Source organism: Bison bison, unplaced genomic scaffold, assembly GCF_000754665.1.
Source record: "Bison bison bison isolate TAMUID 2011002044 unplaced genomic scaffold, Bison_UMD1.0 scf7180017864035, whole genome shotgun sequence".
Classification (NCBI taxonomy): Eukaryota; Metazoa; Chordata; class Mammalia; order Artiodactyla; family Bovidae; genus Bison; species Bison bison.
Genome location: NW_011494607.1, coordinates 19,881,955 through 19,896,596, shown reverse-complemented (window position 1 = coordinate 19,896,596; position 14,642 = coordinate 19,881,955). Strand labels below are relative to the sequence as shown.

The 14,642-nt window shown below is 45.4% G+C and overlaps 1 protein-coding gene across 1 annotated transcript in view; it reads left to right on the top strand.

The window, feature by feature from the left end:
• SIM1 (single-minded family bHLH transcription factor 1) overlaps window positions 1-14,642 on the top strand; it is a 72,251-nt gene that overhangs the window by 7,625 nt on the left and 49,984 nt on the right. Inside the window, exons 2-8 of the mRNA XM_010834746.1 lie at window positions 1,732-1,814; window positions 4,993-5,082; window positions 5,606-5,714; window positions 5,850-5,935; window positions 6,671-6,870; window positions 7,068-7,174; window positions 7,794-7,941. Coding sequence (XP_010833048.1) covers window positions 1,732-1,814; window positions 4,993-5,082; window positions 5,606-5,714; window positions 5,850-5,935; window positions 6,671-6,870; window positions 7,068-7,174; window positions 7,794-7,941 — 823 coding nt within the window. The remainder of the gene's footprint in view (window positions 1-1,731; window positions 1,815-4,992; window positions 5,083-5,605; window positions 5,715-5,849; window positions 5,936-6,670; window positions 6,871-7,067; window positions 7,175-7,793; window positions 7,942-14,642) is intronic.

Below are 14,642 nucleotides of genomic sequence, written 5' to 3'. Positions count from 1 at the left end.
CCCCCCCCCCGTCGCGACCTCCTCGACTACACCCTCCCGCCACTTCTTCTGGGTGGGTATGTGTGATCGGGGGTGAAACCAAGAAATAGAGCTTGACTCAGACGGCAGGAGCTAAGGGAAAGTAACAAGGCGAAGGATTGTGTGTGTGCCGGCTGCTGTGGCAGGGCCCTCCGGAACTGTCCAGGAGGACCGCAGGGATCAGGGCAGTGGAGTCACTCTGGGGAAGGAGGAAGAATCAGGAGGAATTGCTCAACGCGAGGAAGGGAGAGGAGTCTGGGCGAGGGCGGGGGTTGGTGGGGGCGGATCAGTGTTTGCAGAGCGGTGGGGAAATCGTTAGATTTATTTAGATGTGCAAACATCCAGAAAAACCCGATTCGCGCTTAAGGGGCGCTCACGGTTACTCCTTACCAGGGTTTTGATCGCTTGCTTCGGAAGCAGTTTTAAGAGTCCCAACTCTGTGTTTTATTCTGAAAGATCCGCCCCCACCCCTATTTACAATGCAAGTGTTCGTCATTGGGTACTTCATAGTGATTTGTCCCATAAAGCAGTAATTCAGTAAATCATCCCCCCCCCCAATTTTTATCACGTTTAACCTTGTTCAGTGGTGGAAGCATAAAAGAATTGGACTACCTAGTTATGTTAATTTCAGCAGCAACATTGTTAGAAGATATTACCCATAAGTAGTTTAACCTCTGCAAGTTTCTTCTGTCTTACTTTTCATTTTCTTCCTGAAAACAGGTACTATAGCAGACTGCATATTAAATTTTGAAAAATGAGCCACGGGCATACAGGGAGGTTTATTTTTCAGACATCACCAGAGAACTGATTTGTGGCAAAGCCTGGAGAGAGCTTAAGGTGATAGCATCAAGGACAGGAAGGGGCAGTCTTTGTTAGTAGTTGATGCCGGGGAATTAGAGAAGAGGAATGATTCCCTATGTCCAAAATGGGACATAAATATTGTAAGATGGTCTTAGCACCTTAAAATAAGTGGCTTTCAGAAAAGCTCCTGGGTTTTTCTTGGGGTGGGGGTGGGGACCTGAGGTTAGGACGCGTTAAGGCTGCTAGGAGAAAAAGGAAAGGCAGAGGAAGGGTTGCGGAGGGTAGCTGGTGCTGGAAGCCATCCCCAACCAAACGAATTTTTCCGAAGCGTTTTAAAGTCAGAGGCCAAGGGGAGGAAAAGGGCTGGAGAGCCCCGCAGCCAATTAGAAAGCCCACCAGGAAAAGCTGTCCTTGGCCCGCAGTCTCAGGTCTTTCTGGGCAGGCCGCGGTATTCGCTGAAAATGTGGACACCCTCGGCCTCGTGATAAGGATGATGAAACTTGGGGTGAGAAGTAGTGTCCCTCGCCCTTCTAAGCACATTAGTGAACCTGCACAAAAGTTATCGCTCTGCTGTTGTGTCGGGCCCCTTCTGGGCACAGACTGACCTCAAACGAGGCCACTTAGGATGCTGCCAGGGTGGGTGAGTGGGGCGCTCAGCCAGGACCCTGTCCAACCTGAGAAGGGCCGGTAGTGCAGAGGGAGAGGGAGTCTGACGTCTGTTAAACTCCTTTGGAGTTGAGAGGGCAGAGCCGCAGTTGACTCAATGGGTTCCCGAGGTCCAGGTGGAGAGGGAGCCCAGACGGTGTCCGGTTGTGTGTGAAAGCTTGCCTGGGTGACAGACCCACTAAACTGCTTCTCAAACCGCCAGCTGGGTCGGAGTGCATCTTTTAAGGGTGTCTCTGTGTTTCACAGGGCTTGGCGAGGCGTGGGGCCACTCTAGTAGGACCAGCCCTCTGGACAACGTCGGCCGCGAACTGGGCTCGCACCTGCTCCAGGTACTGACGCGGCACGTGTGCGAGGGCCCGAGCCAGGCTTCCTGTTCCCCAGAAAATGGGAAACTGTCCCAAGGTGGCCGTCTCACACGCGGTCCCTACGACTCCTTATAAAGTTAAAATGTTAGGCTCCGGACCTCGCTGGGTGTGGAAGTCTCCTGGCCAGGTGGAGAGGGAGGAGCAGGTGACAATGGGCGCGTTGGGTTTGGAGGGGAGCCCGTTAAGGCCACAATCAGGACTGCTGAACCGAGGGAGGGGGCGCCATCTGACACCACTCGGCAGAGGGAACTGCTGTCCTCGGGCCAAGCTGCCGAAACCCGGCTGCACAACCGTCCGAAATGAAGAATTTATCCCACAAATAGCCGGGATCTGGTAGAAATGCCCGTCAGTGCTTTAAGCCCACACATTCCGGATGCAGCTGCGACCACAACTTGTTTCATCTGCGCCCTGTAGCTCCCGGGGCTCTTTCCTCTCTCCAGGCGCCCTCATCCCAGCCCTGCCAGGCCGTGCAGGGACCCTCGCGGTAGCACACATACCTCCCCAGGTAATGAGTTTATCCATTGTGGAGGCGCCCATTACCACGTTGTTTGCAGTGTACACCGTTTTAAATTGTCCACTGCCCGAGTAAGTCGCCTAGCAAATATTTAAAATAGTAAAACTCCCCATGGAATTTTTAGGCTTGACACTTGTATCCCACCCTGCACCCCCTTATTCTTGTTATTCAAGTCCACCAAAGCTCCTCACGTGGGAGCCTTAGCATCAGACTGGGGACTCTCAGATGGTCCTCCTTCCCTGGCCAGGCATGCTCAGCATCTCATGGCAGGAGTGGCCTGGCCTTTCCAGTCTTATCACTACTCAGTCCCTCCTTCAATCCCAGAGGCCAAAAGAGATTTTAGTTTCATAGGGCAAAGAGAGGCCCTGTGTGAGCATTCCCTTCCAGGTCTGGCCTCCACACCCCTGAATTTAACTAAAAGGCACTATCTCTCCCCTTTCTTGGGGACACCTTCCATCAGTTGTCTCTCAGCAACTGACCCCCTCCGAAATCCCTCCATATTCCCAGCTAACTTTCCTCATCAATATAAACAAGAGAGCACAACCCAAACAGTCACCCCTTCTAGTCCTTGCCCAATCTTTTTCCTCATCTTCATCCCAAACTCCTCACAGGACTTAGTGATGCTCATCTCTTATCTTACCTGACCTCGTTCATTCCACAAACACAGGAGGTCCAGTTGTATGCCAGGCAGAAAGCCCTGCCCTCATGGAGCTGACATTCTAAGGAGAGCAGCCTTGCATATCCATTCAGGTGCATAGTATAACAGTGGTGTGGGTGCCATGGACAAAAAGAAGGTGAAGAAGAGGGCTGTGTTTAGTGATAAGACAGTTGGCAGAGGACCTCATGGGGAAGGTGACATTTGGGCAAAGACTGGATGGAGGTGACATGGCTTGCTTGACATTCTGCCTCTCCCTTAGTCTCTAAAGTAGCACAGTTTCCTGGATTCCTCCCCCTCTCTGCTTGCTGTTCTAGGTTTTCCCACCACTGTCTGACTGTAAATGCTGGCATTTCCCCAAGGTTCCAGCTTTGTTTCTCCTCTTACAGCTTCAAGGTTTCCTGGGTTATCTCAGCCAACACCACCACATCAACTCCTTTCCCCACATTTGCATGACTGCTTGTCTAGATATCCCTCTCCTGAGCAACAGACCTTTATTTTCTGCTGCCATCTGGACACATCCAAATGGAAATCTGCCTATACCTGAAATTTAGCATACCCAAGACAAGAATTCACTATCTCCTTCTTCCAGACTTCCACTCATACTAAAACTCACCATGCCTCTGTAAATTTCAATGATCTTGAAGTCAGTCTCAGCTTCTCTTTCTACCACCACAAACCACAACAGCCAGAATCATCTTAGACTCTTTCCCTACTCTGTCTTCCTTGAACCACTAAGTTCAGGCTTGACCATCCCTGATTTCCTCATCTCCACTCTTTCTTCCTATAGGTCACTGTCCACATTCTGCCAGAAAAATGAAACAAAAAACACCACCAACACACACACACATTTAAGCCTGCTATTTATTTCCCTACTCTGTTGGAACCTGATACCTGTAAAGCATCTCTGAATTCCTCAGACTGACATCCCAAACTCTCCAAAAATCCAGCACCAGTGTATTTCCTCAGTCTCATCTCTGGTACACCAAACTTACCATGCCTGAATACACCAGATGCATCCTCTCCTCTCCCCCAATGCCTGCTTTCTATATATCATGCTTCTGTCTAGGATGACCTTCTTCCCTTTTCACATTGAGGCTTCCTCCTCAAGGTTCCGCTCAGACAGCTCTTCTAAATTCTGCTTCTCTGACCACTCTGATTCTCCCCAGGTCTCAGGCTACTCAGCCTCTAGGCCCTCACAGCACTGTGCATTCAGCTGTATGGTCATTATATCGGCCTTAGGTCTGTTGTCCCTTATACATTTCTGGCTCCTTGAGAGCAGGATCTGACTCATCCTGATGCTCCACCACCTGGACTGAAGCCTCATTCACAGAGATAAAGAAACGGTGAAAGTCTAAGATTTTTCTTCGTGGAGAGCCTGTCAGTTTGCTACATCAGTGTAAACACACACATATACTCTGTAGCACTTCTGTGTGGACTTGCTCCCCCAAAAGACTCTCATCTCCTAAATCCCCCGCTCCTGGACTCTTTCCAGAGCCACTGGCCAACTGCCTTCTGTCTACAAACTTTTCAGACTGCCAGCCCTTCCACATCTCCCAGTGCCCGCTGTTCCCCAAGCCCCGCTAGCATGCTTTCCATTATAGAATGTCCCACCATGAAACTCTCCAAGACTGACACAGGAAACCTCTGGTTTTCTTAGTACCCATCCCACCTCTTATCACAGGCTATGGTTTTCCCCCAGAATGTTTGTGTATGTGTAGCTATGTGTGCTTTGTTCATTTCTTGAATCCTCAGTCTTGGAGGACAGTAGCCTCACCCACCACTTCCTCCATGCTTACAAATTTGGAATGAACAAAAGAACTCTTGTGGCTAGTTTTCTCTTTCTTTTTTTGCCCTCCTTCCTGCTAGCCTCTGTCTACTCCATCTCTCTGTACTTCTGTATCACTCCCCCCACCCCCAATTTCTCCCAATGCCCCAGAGGGCTCTCCATTCAATGGTTTCTGTCTCCCCAGACCCTGGATGGTTTCATCTTTGTGGTGGCCCCAGATGGGAAGATCATGTACATCTCTGAGACAGCCTCAGTCCACCTGGGTCTTTCTCAGGTAGGTGAGTGGTCCACACCTCCAGCCTTCAATATTTATAGCCAGGGCTGGAGGCAGGGGGTGGGGCGGGGTGGGTGGGGCTTTCCCAAAGCTTTTCTATGTGTTTCTAGGACTGAAAACATCTCAGTTGACAGGAGGTCTGGATCTTCCCCTTCCTCTAATTGTCCTTTAGCATCCACCCTAAGCCCTTTTGGATGCCTTTTCCAGCTGCTATAGCCTAAACCAAAGACCATGGGAGGTGGCTACATATTTATGTCATGATGTCTTTACCAGATTGCCAGGGAGCTGTTACTATTACTACTGCTACTATTACTATACTTACTATTGTTATTCTTTCCTCTCACAGATAAGGAAACTGAGGCTTAGATAGGTTGCAATAGGTAGCAGGCAGAACTGGAATTAGAACTCAGGATCGACTCTGGAGCTGAGGCTCCTGTCCCCTGCAGACCCCCTGGCTCAATCTTTCAGCCCCTCCGTGGGACGTCCCACCACCTCGGAGACGGTGATACCCACCTCTTTACAGGTAGAGCTGACCGGGAACAGCATTTACGAATACATCCACCCGGCGGACCACGACGAGATGACAGCGGTGCTCACGGCCCACCAGCCCTACCACTCTCACTTCGTGCAGGGTAAGGCAGCCGTGTGCAAGCGACACCGGGACCCATCGCAGTCAGCTGCTAGCTCTTTCTCCTTTAGGTATGGCAGGGACCGTGGCGCCGCCGCTTGTCTCACGTGCTCTCCACCCCTACCCCCACCCCCCGCAGAGTACGAGATCGAGCGCTCCTTCTTCTTGAGGATGAAGTGCGTCTTGGCCAAGAGGAACGCGGGCCTCACCTGCGGCGGCTACAAGGTGCGTGGCTGAGAAAGAAGATCCACGCCTCCTGGCGGCCGCGCCCACCGAGCAGCGTGAGGGCGAAGGGGGCAGGACTGGAGGCGCGTGAGGGTGGGGAGAGGGGTTCCTGCAGCCAGGACTACCCTGGACGGCTCTCCCCCGCCCCAGCCCCAAACGTCACAGCGCCGCCAGCCGGGCGCATGGCAAGGGCCATTAAACTTTGTGAACAGCTGGAGACTGTGTTTTAAGCTTGCTGACGTCTCAGTGGGTTCGAATACTGCCTTGAACGCTGGGGATCTTAACCTCGGGCTGGTAATGGGCCTTAGGGATGTGTAAAGCATCTGAAACAGTCTGTAAGTTCGGTAGATTGGTAGAGTTTATTCATAGCGTCGGATTCTGCCCGCTACCCCGCCAGAGGTTAAGAACCAGGGTTTTAGCTGGAATGCAAGATTTTCTTGTTTAATGGCAGCGAACACGCAGATCCCAGGGCCCCACTTGGCGATCTGAATGCATTAGGGTTGGCCGGGTTCAGGCCTTTACATTTTCATCAGTTCTTAAGTGAGTCCAGTGGGGCAGGACCGTCACTCCCTTGAGACACGTGGAAGCCCTATAACTGTGGACACTTAAGTGCACCGGCTGTGGCGCACAGGCGTTTGTGGCCGAGAAAAGTCTGCAAATGTTTCCGTCCCTTTCCCACCTTTTTGGGTGTTTCCTGCCTGTGGCTGAGCCTCCGGCCTTGCCCGTCCTCCTCAGGTCATTCACTGCAGCGGCTACCTGAAGATCCGCCAGTACAGCCTGGACATGTCCCCTTTCGATGGCTGCTACCAGAACGTGGGCCTGGTGGCCGTGGGCCACTCGCTGCCTCCTAGCGCCGTCACGGAGATCAAACTGCACAGCAACATGTTCATGTTCCGCGCCAGCCTGGACATGAAGCTCATCTTCCTGGACTCCAGGTGGGTGGTCAGGCCCAGAGTGCCCCCCTAGCGGGAGGGCGGCCCAGCTCAGTCGCCGAGAGTCCTCGTCGACCAATTTTGCGGATGAGGTGACTGAGGGGGCCCTGAGAATTGAGGGTGGGCACAGTTCTGCGGTGGCTGTTCGGGGTGGGGGCAGTCCCGCAGCCGGCGCTCATCCCGGGGGTTACTCTCCGCAGAGTGGCGGAGCTGACAGGGTACGAACCTCAGGACCTGATTGAGAAGACTCTGTACCACCACGTTCACGGCTGCGACACCTTCCACCTGCGCTGCGCCCACCACCTGCGTAAGACGCCACCTTGCCCGCCGGGAGGTGGGGGCGGGACGGTGTTGGAAAAGGTCGGTGGTGTTGCTAGGAGAGGCCCTGCGCGCCTTGCCCCAGGACTGGCCCCAGCTCAGCTCCCTAATCATCCCCTGGCCCTCCTGCAGGCCGAGGGAGTTTCTGAGTTCCCGGGTGAAGTTCTCCCAGGACGGGTCTCGTTCCGCCTCCTCTCCTCCCCCAAGATGGAAATGGGATCTAAGGCTGCCCCACTGGGCTCAAGCTTGCACTGACTCACTGCAGCTTTGAAACAACTTTGCTTTGAGCTTAATCTCCCGGGACAGGGAATGTGAGCGTCCGGGAGTTGATGCCTACACCCGACCTTCCATAGTTAAAATATCGAGTCTCGAGAATCCCCCAACTTTAAGTGTTCCCCTCTTTTTTAAATCTTGAGGGACCGGAGGACTCAGTGCAACTCAACAGGACGAAATGTTCGTTTGGGAATGTTCTGGATGTCTCTCCCTCCTGCCTGGGCGCAGCTCTTAGGGCTCCCTGGGGACCTGCACTCCCCACCGCCAGGGATAACATTTGGGCCGATTCAGGAGCAAGTCTGTTCACCACGAGCCATCTTCTGTCTCTCCATCAGTGCTGGTAAAGGGGCAGGTGACCACCAAATACTACCGGTTCCTGGCGAAGCACGGCGGCTGGGTGTGGGTGCAGAGCTACGCGACCATCGTGCACAACAGCCGCTCGTCCAGGCCGCACTGCATCGTCAGCGTCAACTACGTCCTCACGTGAGTGCACGTCTGGGACTCCGTGGCCCACTCCAGGCGACCCTGGTCTCGTCAGGCGAGGCTGGGGTCCACTGGGTAGGGTCGGTTTTGACCCCGAGCGCTGACTGCGCTGGGAGGTGACAGCTCTAGCACTTTCATCATCATGAAGAGCGGTCTTTATGTTCCAGAGAAAGGTTTAGGAGTTTTCCCCTTCACAGTCTATTTTTGATTTCTACTCTCTCTTTTTTAACCTTGTAAGCGCACTCTTAAATTTAATAGGGCAGGAAGAGAGAGGAAAGGAGGGAGGGGGAGAGAGAGAGGGGGCGCGAGAGAGAGGGAGAAGGATCCTACGTACGGAGCCATTTATAGTGAACAAACAGGACATCTGTTTCACTTTTCAAAGCTGGGTTTGAAGTGCTTAATTTTAACCAGAGTCTCCAATCAAAGTTCAGAGTTCTGAGAGTGATTCGTCCCTGAACCACAAAGAGGGTTTAAGTGACCGGGAGGGTCTAACTTTAACCTCTAGAATGTGAAGAGACCCCACCACCGGAGCTAGGGCTGCAAGTCGTGGCGGGGCCCTTCTGTTGACCTGTCCTCCCTAGGTGAGGAACCGGCCTGGAAGCCACCTGTGGATGAGACTGGCTGGGCGGCCGGGTGACCACACTGGAGCCTTATTCTTTCTAGAAACGATAATCATTTCTGTTTGCCAGTGTGGCCCTGTAGACTGATCACATGTCCTGGTATGCCACTGGTGAAGAAAACACGTTCTGTATACTGTTTGTGAAAGTAGAATTGCTTAGAACCCTTTTGTGTGCAGTTACCTCTTGTTGTTGTTTTTAATTTTTAAATGCAGGTTGAAATTCTTGTGATTTTAGAGAGCCTGAGCAGTTATTTACTTTGGAAGCGTGGACACACCAAGCACTTAGTAGGAATGCTATTTTGACATTAGGATGTTGGTTAAAAAGTGCTATTTTGAATCAGACTATACTATTGGCCATGAGGAATACATTAATTTCACGTTCTTAAATTAGCAAATTAAAAATGTGGTAGTTGGAAATATTATGCTTGGCAATAAGATTATTTACTCTGCCCTGTTTAATAAGAAAATTTAATTCAGTAGACTTGGAAAATGAATTTGGCTTAAATGAGGATTCAGTATTCAAGAAAAATAGCTGGTTATTAAGAAACTTTTTCTTTCTTTCATTTTAGTAAATGATATTGAAATGGATACTGTTAAGTTTTTGTAATAACAAGAAGGCTGTGGATTTTAATACAGAGCAGAAAACATACCAATATTTGGGGGTACAAAACCATCTATTTTAATGAATGCAGTTTTTCACATTATTAAAATAAACATAAGAGAAAATGGCAAAATATAATTCATAAAACAAGCCACTTTGTGAAGCAGAAGTATTAAAGAGTGAAAAATTATGTCTGCTTACCATGGAAAGGAAATGGACATTCTTTAAGAAGGTGCTTTGTATGTCTGAGACATCACGAGCATTATACATACACTCTGTTCTCTGGTGGGTGCCTGTGGTTAGTAATCATTTTTTATCAAACAGCAGGGTATATAGTCACACAGCCCCATATAAATGATCAGAATGCAAGTTGGACCTCCCAGTGGGTAAACTTAATTTATGTTTAGAGTCATTTTGAAATATTCTGTTTTGTTTTCCAGTGGGTAAGTGTACTTTCTTTCTTCTGTTGACTTTGTCATTCTTCACTTTACACACTTCTTCAGAGCTGCAGGATTAGGCTCCCAACTTTACATCAGATTAAAAAGATGTAATGAGGATAAATGATTTACAGAAGAAATAATAGCACTGCATACGATTTTCTGAATGTTTTATATTGCTGAATGAAAAGAGAAATAAACACACATAAGCACACAAGATGAAAAGCTGAAATTGATTACCATTTTATGAGTCTCAGCTCCAATTCTTTGTATAAAAATTCTGAGAACAATTTTTATAGCTGTAAATGTGGAAATTGCCTTAGATGGAATGTCATCAAGTGGCTCTGTGTGTGTTGACAGGATTTTCATAATGAACAGGTTGCAGTTTGTTTGATGTGTATATCACACATCTGGCTGGAAGTTACTAATTTACATTGTCTTAGCAAATTAAATAGATGGCTATTGATTCTCTATGGCAGCAGTGAACTACCACATACATTTGTTTTCAGGGCTAGTTCTCTGTGAAGCCTGAGAATGATAAGTGAATTCCTTCCAAATACACTATCTCAAACAATGCACTGCAAACCACAAGCCCCTCCAAATAACTTGACAGGCCAGATGTTTTCCAAATTTAGTCATTTTAATAGCATATATTGTGAGGGGGTTTTCATGTCATGAAAGTAGAGAGAATTTTAGATAATCATTGGTCAAATGAAAGTGTGACATTTTGGTGGGAGCTACATTCCTAAGAAACTCATTTTTCTGATTTCCTGATGGTAAATTTATTGTTCAAGTTAAAATATGCCTAGAAAAATCAGTCATTATTATCTAACAAAAGCAATAATGAATAGAAATATTCAGTTACCTTGTTTTATTTAGTGGCTGTGACAGTGAATGTAGGAATTTTAGAGGCAGGTGGTACTTATACTGGCTGTGTATGCCCACTGTACAAAATGTTGATATTCTGAAAATCTGGAGAAAAAAGGAGAAGACACTATGATTAAATTTTAAAAATTCTCTTTGTTTTTCTCTGAGTCTTTGAGGTTCCTTGAAGCTTATGTAGCTCTTCGTTAAGGGCTATCCCTCCCCCTAAAAAAACCCAAAACAGGAAAAAAAAACAAAAAACTGACCAGCTCATGACTCTTGTAAGGCACACATACCCTATTAGCTTTTAAAAAAACCTTACTGTAAACTTTGAGTGCCCACAGGCTTTGAAATAAATGTTAAGTATGACAGGCTGACAAAGCCTTACTCCCTAATTATTTTCAAGAGAAGAGTTGAATGGAGCTAGTGTCTAGCTAGTAACAGTGACTGTGGGCAAAGTCCAGAGAAATGTAGAGTGAAAAAGAGCATACTGTGTAAAGCCTAAGTAATTTTCTTGAATTTGTATTTCCTCGAGTTTGTTTAATTAGTAGTATTAATTATTCATAGGCAGTTCAGATGGAAAACATTAATACTCAATGTGAAGAAAATTGAAAATGTGGAACACCCAATAAACTATGAAAAGTAATTTCTAGAAAAATGAATGGTCTTGATTCTCTTTATGTTTTAAAAACAAAACTTTTATTATCTACTCTTAAGGATAAACCAATAAGATATAAAAATCTCATTTTAAAATCTTTTAAAACATAGAATTTTCAAAAATACAAAAAGGTTGAAAGAATAGTACAATGAATATCCATATACACGTCATCTGTAAGCCATATTTGCTTTATGTCTCTCTCTTCCTATATGTATGTCTATTTGTGTATGCACTTTTTCCTCTGCTGAATCATTTTAAAATAAACTACAGACATCATGATACATCATCCTTAAATAACATTCCCTTACATAGCCACTATACCATTTATGATGGCACATTTAAAGTGTTCAAATTACAGTGTGTAGAAGGTTGCAAAAATATACATGAGATCTAGTCTACTGATGCCATTAGAGACAGTCTGCCACTGAAATTCATCAAGTACTCACTGATGTGTGATCTCATTTAAGCTGATTGATAGATGATATATTGTGAGGGAACATCAAAACCCCTTGTTCTCTTCTGTAGCATATAGTAGTAAAATTTAGTGTATTTTAAACTAGACTTCTAATGAGAATTGTAAGCAATAAAATCTCATATTTCACTTGGAAAGTAAAAGAGAAGATTTTTGAGAGTGATTTGGTAATTTTGGAATCAGATACATTTAATATCTTCAACCATTTTTGTTGTTGGTAAAGAAGCCTTCTCTGTTTATTTCTAAGTTTAGGATGGAACAGTGTTTCAGTGGAAAATCTCACATCCTGTTTTAGAGTGATTCATTGAACATATAGAAGAAGGTAATTTTCTGTGTTACAGTTTCTGTCTTAGTGTTAGAGAAGGCAGAACAAATAGAGACAATTTACATTAGTGGTCCTTATAACTTGCTATCTACTAATAATCTTGTAAATTTGCAGAAAAGTTAGGGCAAATGGCGAAGGAGCCATACTTCCTTCATGGGAAAGGGGGGACAAAGAGGATATCTACATTGTAATTATCGCAGATCCCATAATTTTTGTTCTTCTTTGCATAAAACCATTGTTCTCATAATTAAAAAGGGTTTTTAAGTGTTAACATATTCTATGAATATAAACCTTGTGTATCCTTACCATAAAGCAGTAAACATAATATACTCATATTAGTTTGCTCTTTCAAGTGTGTTGAGTGTTGAGTTAATTTGAGCACTTAAATTTTTTTAAAAATTTAATTAACTTAAAGGCCCAGTGATATTATTGTTGTTACTACTAGGAAATTTTAAAAAAAGGTATTCTAAAAACTTGACCAATAATTTGAGTAGTTATAAAAAATGGACTTTATTTTTCTGGGTTAGCAAAACCATCCTTTTATGTTACAAATAATGTCAAATGAATCACCTTTTGACTTAGCAATCTACATCAAAATGTAAAGTAATTTACTCTTGTGCCTCAGATCAATGGAGCACTCGTTGAGTAGATTTAATGTTTTTGATCATTAAAAATAATAATTATATACCAATGTATACTCTCAAATCAGGATTGATCCTTAATTGTGTTGAATTATTATTATGATAAAATTGAACATCAAAACCCCTTGTCCTTTTCAAAGGACTTGTTATGTAATTGAATTGTCATAGAAACAAACTGAAGTCACATTTGTGTGGATAGTACTTTTTGACAATCAAAGCTATTAGTAGTAATTAATAGTAATTTTATAACTACCAAAACAATTTGTTAAAGGGAAGAGCTGGGACACTTAGTTTTACAGTATGTAATACCAGTACTCATTTTAATAATCTTACCTTCCATACCTTTCATATACTTTTCACTAATTGTAATTCTTTTGTCAAAATGATCATGTGTAGTCTTGAATTCATCATTTATACTCAACATTTTTCCCCATGTTGAATCCACATTTCTTTAAAATGCTGTCACATTTATTACTTCATTTGTTTTTTTGACAGCTCTGTGTGGTGGTTGGGGCCAGGATCACACTCCCCATTTCCTATGTGAGGAAGCTGAGGTCAGGTCTGTTGAGTAAGTGGTGAAGCCACGGTTAAAGCCTGGAGTGTTGACTGTATCCCCTGGTTCTCTGTATGGGGTTGGGGGCTGGGAGAAAATGTCTGGGAGAGAGAAATGGGTTTAAATGAGTAAGGCCTTCAGGGTTAGGCTACCCAACTTCTGGATAGGCTTTCATCTGAACTCATGATGGAGCAAAACACTGCCTCTGTGTTGCTGCTTCACAAGTATTGATAAGTATAGATATTGACAGTTTAGGGGGTTAAATTAGCAATGCTACCTTCTCAATGACATTCAGTTAAGGATGTATCTTTTTTCCCCTTACAGACATTCTTATTTTGTAAGAAAAAAATGTGGCCTGCAAACATTTTTGCTTTATCGAATTGTTTGTTTTTAGATTACATAGATACAAAATTGATATTACTAATTATTTCATTTCTACAACCAGATTTAACATTTTATGTTCTTGACAAACAAAAGTCATTGAATTGGCAAATCAACTCATCCTTTTTTTAAAAAAGAAAATCACATAAGGTACTAAATTACCTCCTATGGCGGCAGGCTATTTCCTAGAGAGAGAGAGAGAGAGAGAGTAGGTGGGCATTGGGGCAGGGGCAGCATTGGCTCTTTTATGTTTCTGAAGGAGAATGGCAGAAAAGGTTGTCTCCTGGGGACACTGTTCAGAGTCTGGGAATGGAGAACTTCCCAGCATGCTCTGGATAGGTATGTCATCCTCTGGTCCTTTGGTGGTACTGCTGTCTGGCTGCTTCCCCTTCCACAGGCCTCTCTGGCTTACCCCCCATCCTGTGTTGTTATCCTGACCTGGAGGGCACTGACTCGCAGGACCTCCCCTGTACTTTCTAGGTAGAAGCCTCTTGGTGTTCACTAAATGACCAGCCTGACAACTCGTCTCTGGCTGTTCGGAGAGAAAAAGGTTCTGATCTTTGAGTCACATCATGGAAAAACATGTGAATGGATGGACAAATTCAAATAAGGCTTTACTTTACTGGAACTCCAGAGAAGCATGATTTGTCTTCTGACTTAGTGTAGTCATGAGGCAAACACTGTTATGTTTCATATAAGATATGTGTTGGGGGGTGGATTATGTGTATCTTTTTTTTTAAAAATTGAAGTATAGTTGATTTCCTTTTTTTGGATTATGCATATCTTAATAATTTAGTAAAAGACTGCTACTTTCTTCCTCTTATCCAGGGCTTTCCTCTCTGTTTTCCAATCTTATTGGCTGTGACATCTTGCCGATGAGCAGGTGGTGACTGAAAGCTCATTTGGGTTGAAGTGCCAGTGTCTGTGTTTAAGCTACCATGCAAAAAGGATTGGTTGGAGTTTGGATGGAACCTGGAAATATTTGAGTGCCTATGAATGGAGGAATTTAACATTCTGCTTTGTCTAAGGGAGTAACTTCTCACTTCCTTTTCTCTGCCATAGGTATCCAAGGTTCAGGGAGCTGGCAGGGGTGAGAGATGATCCATGGTGAGGGCAGAGCTAAGGGCCACAAGAGAGGCCACACAATGCT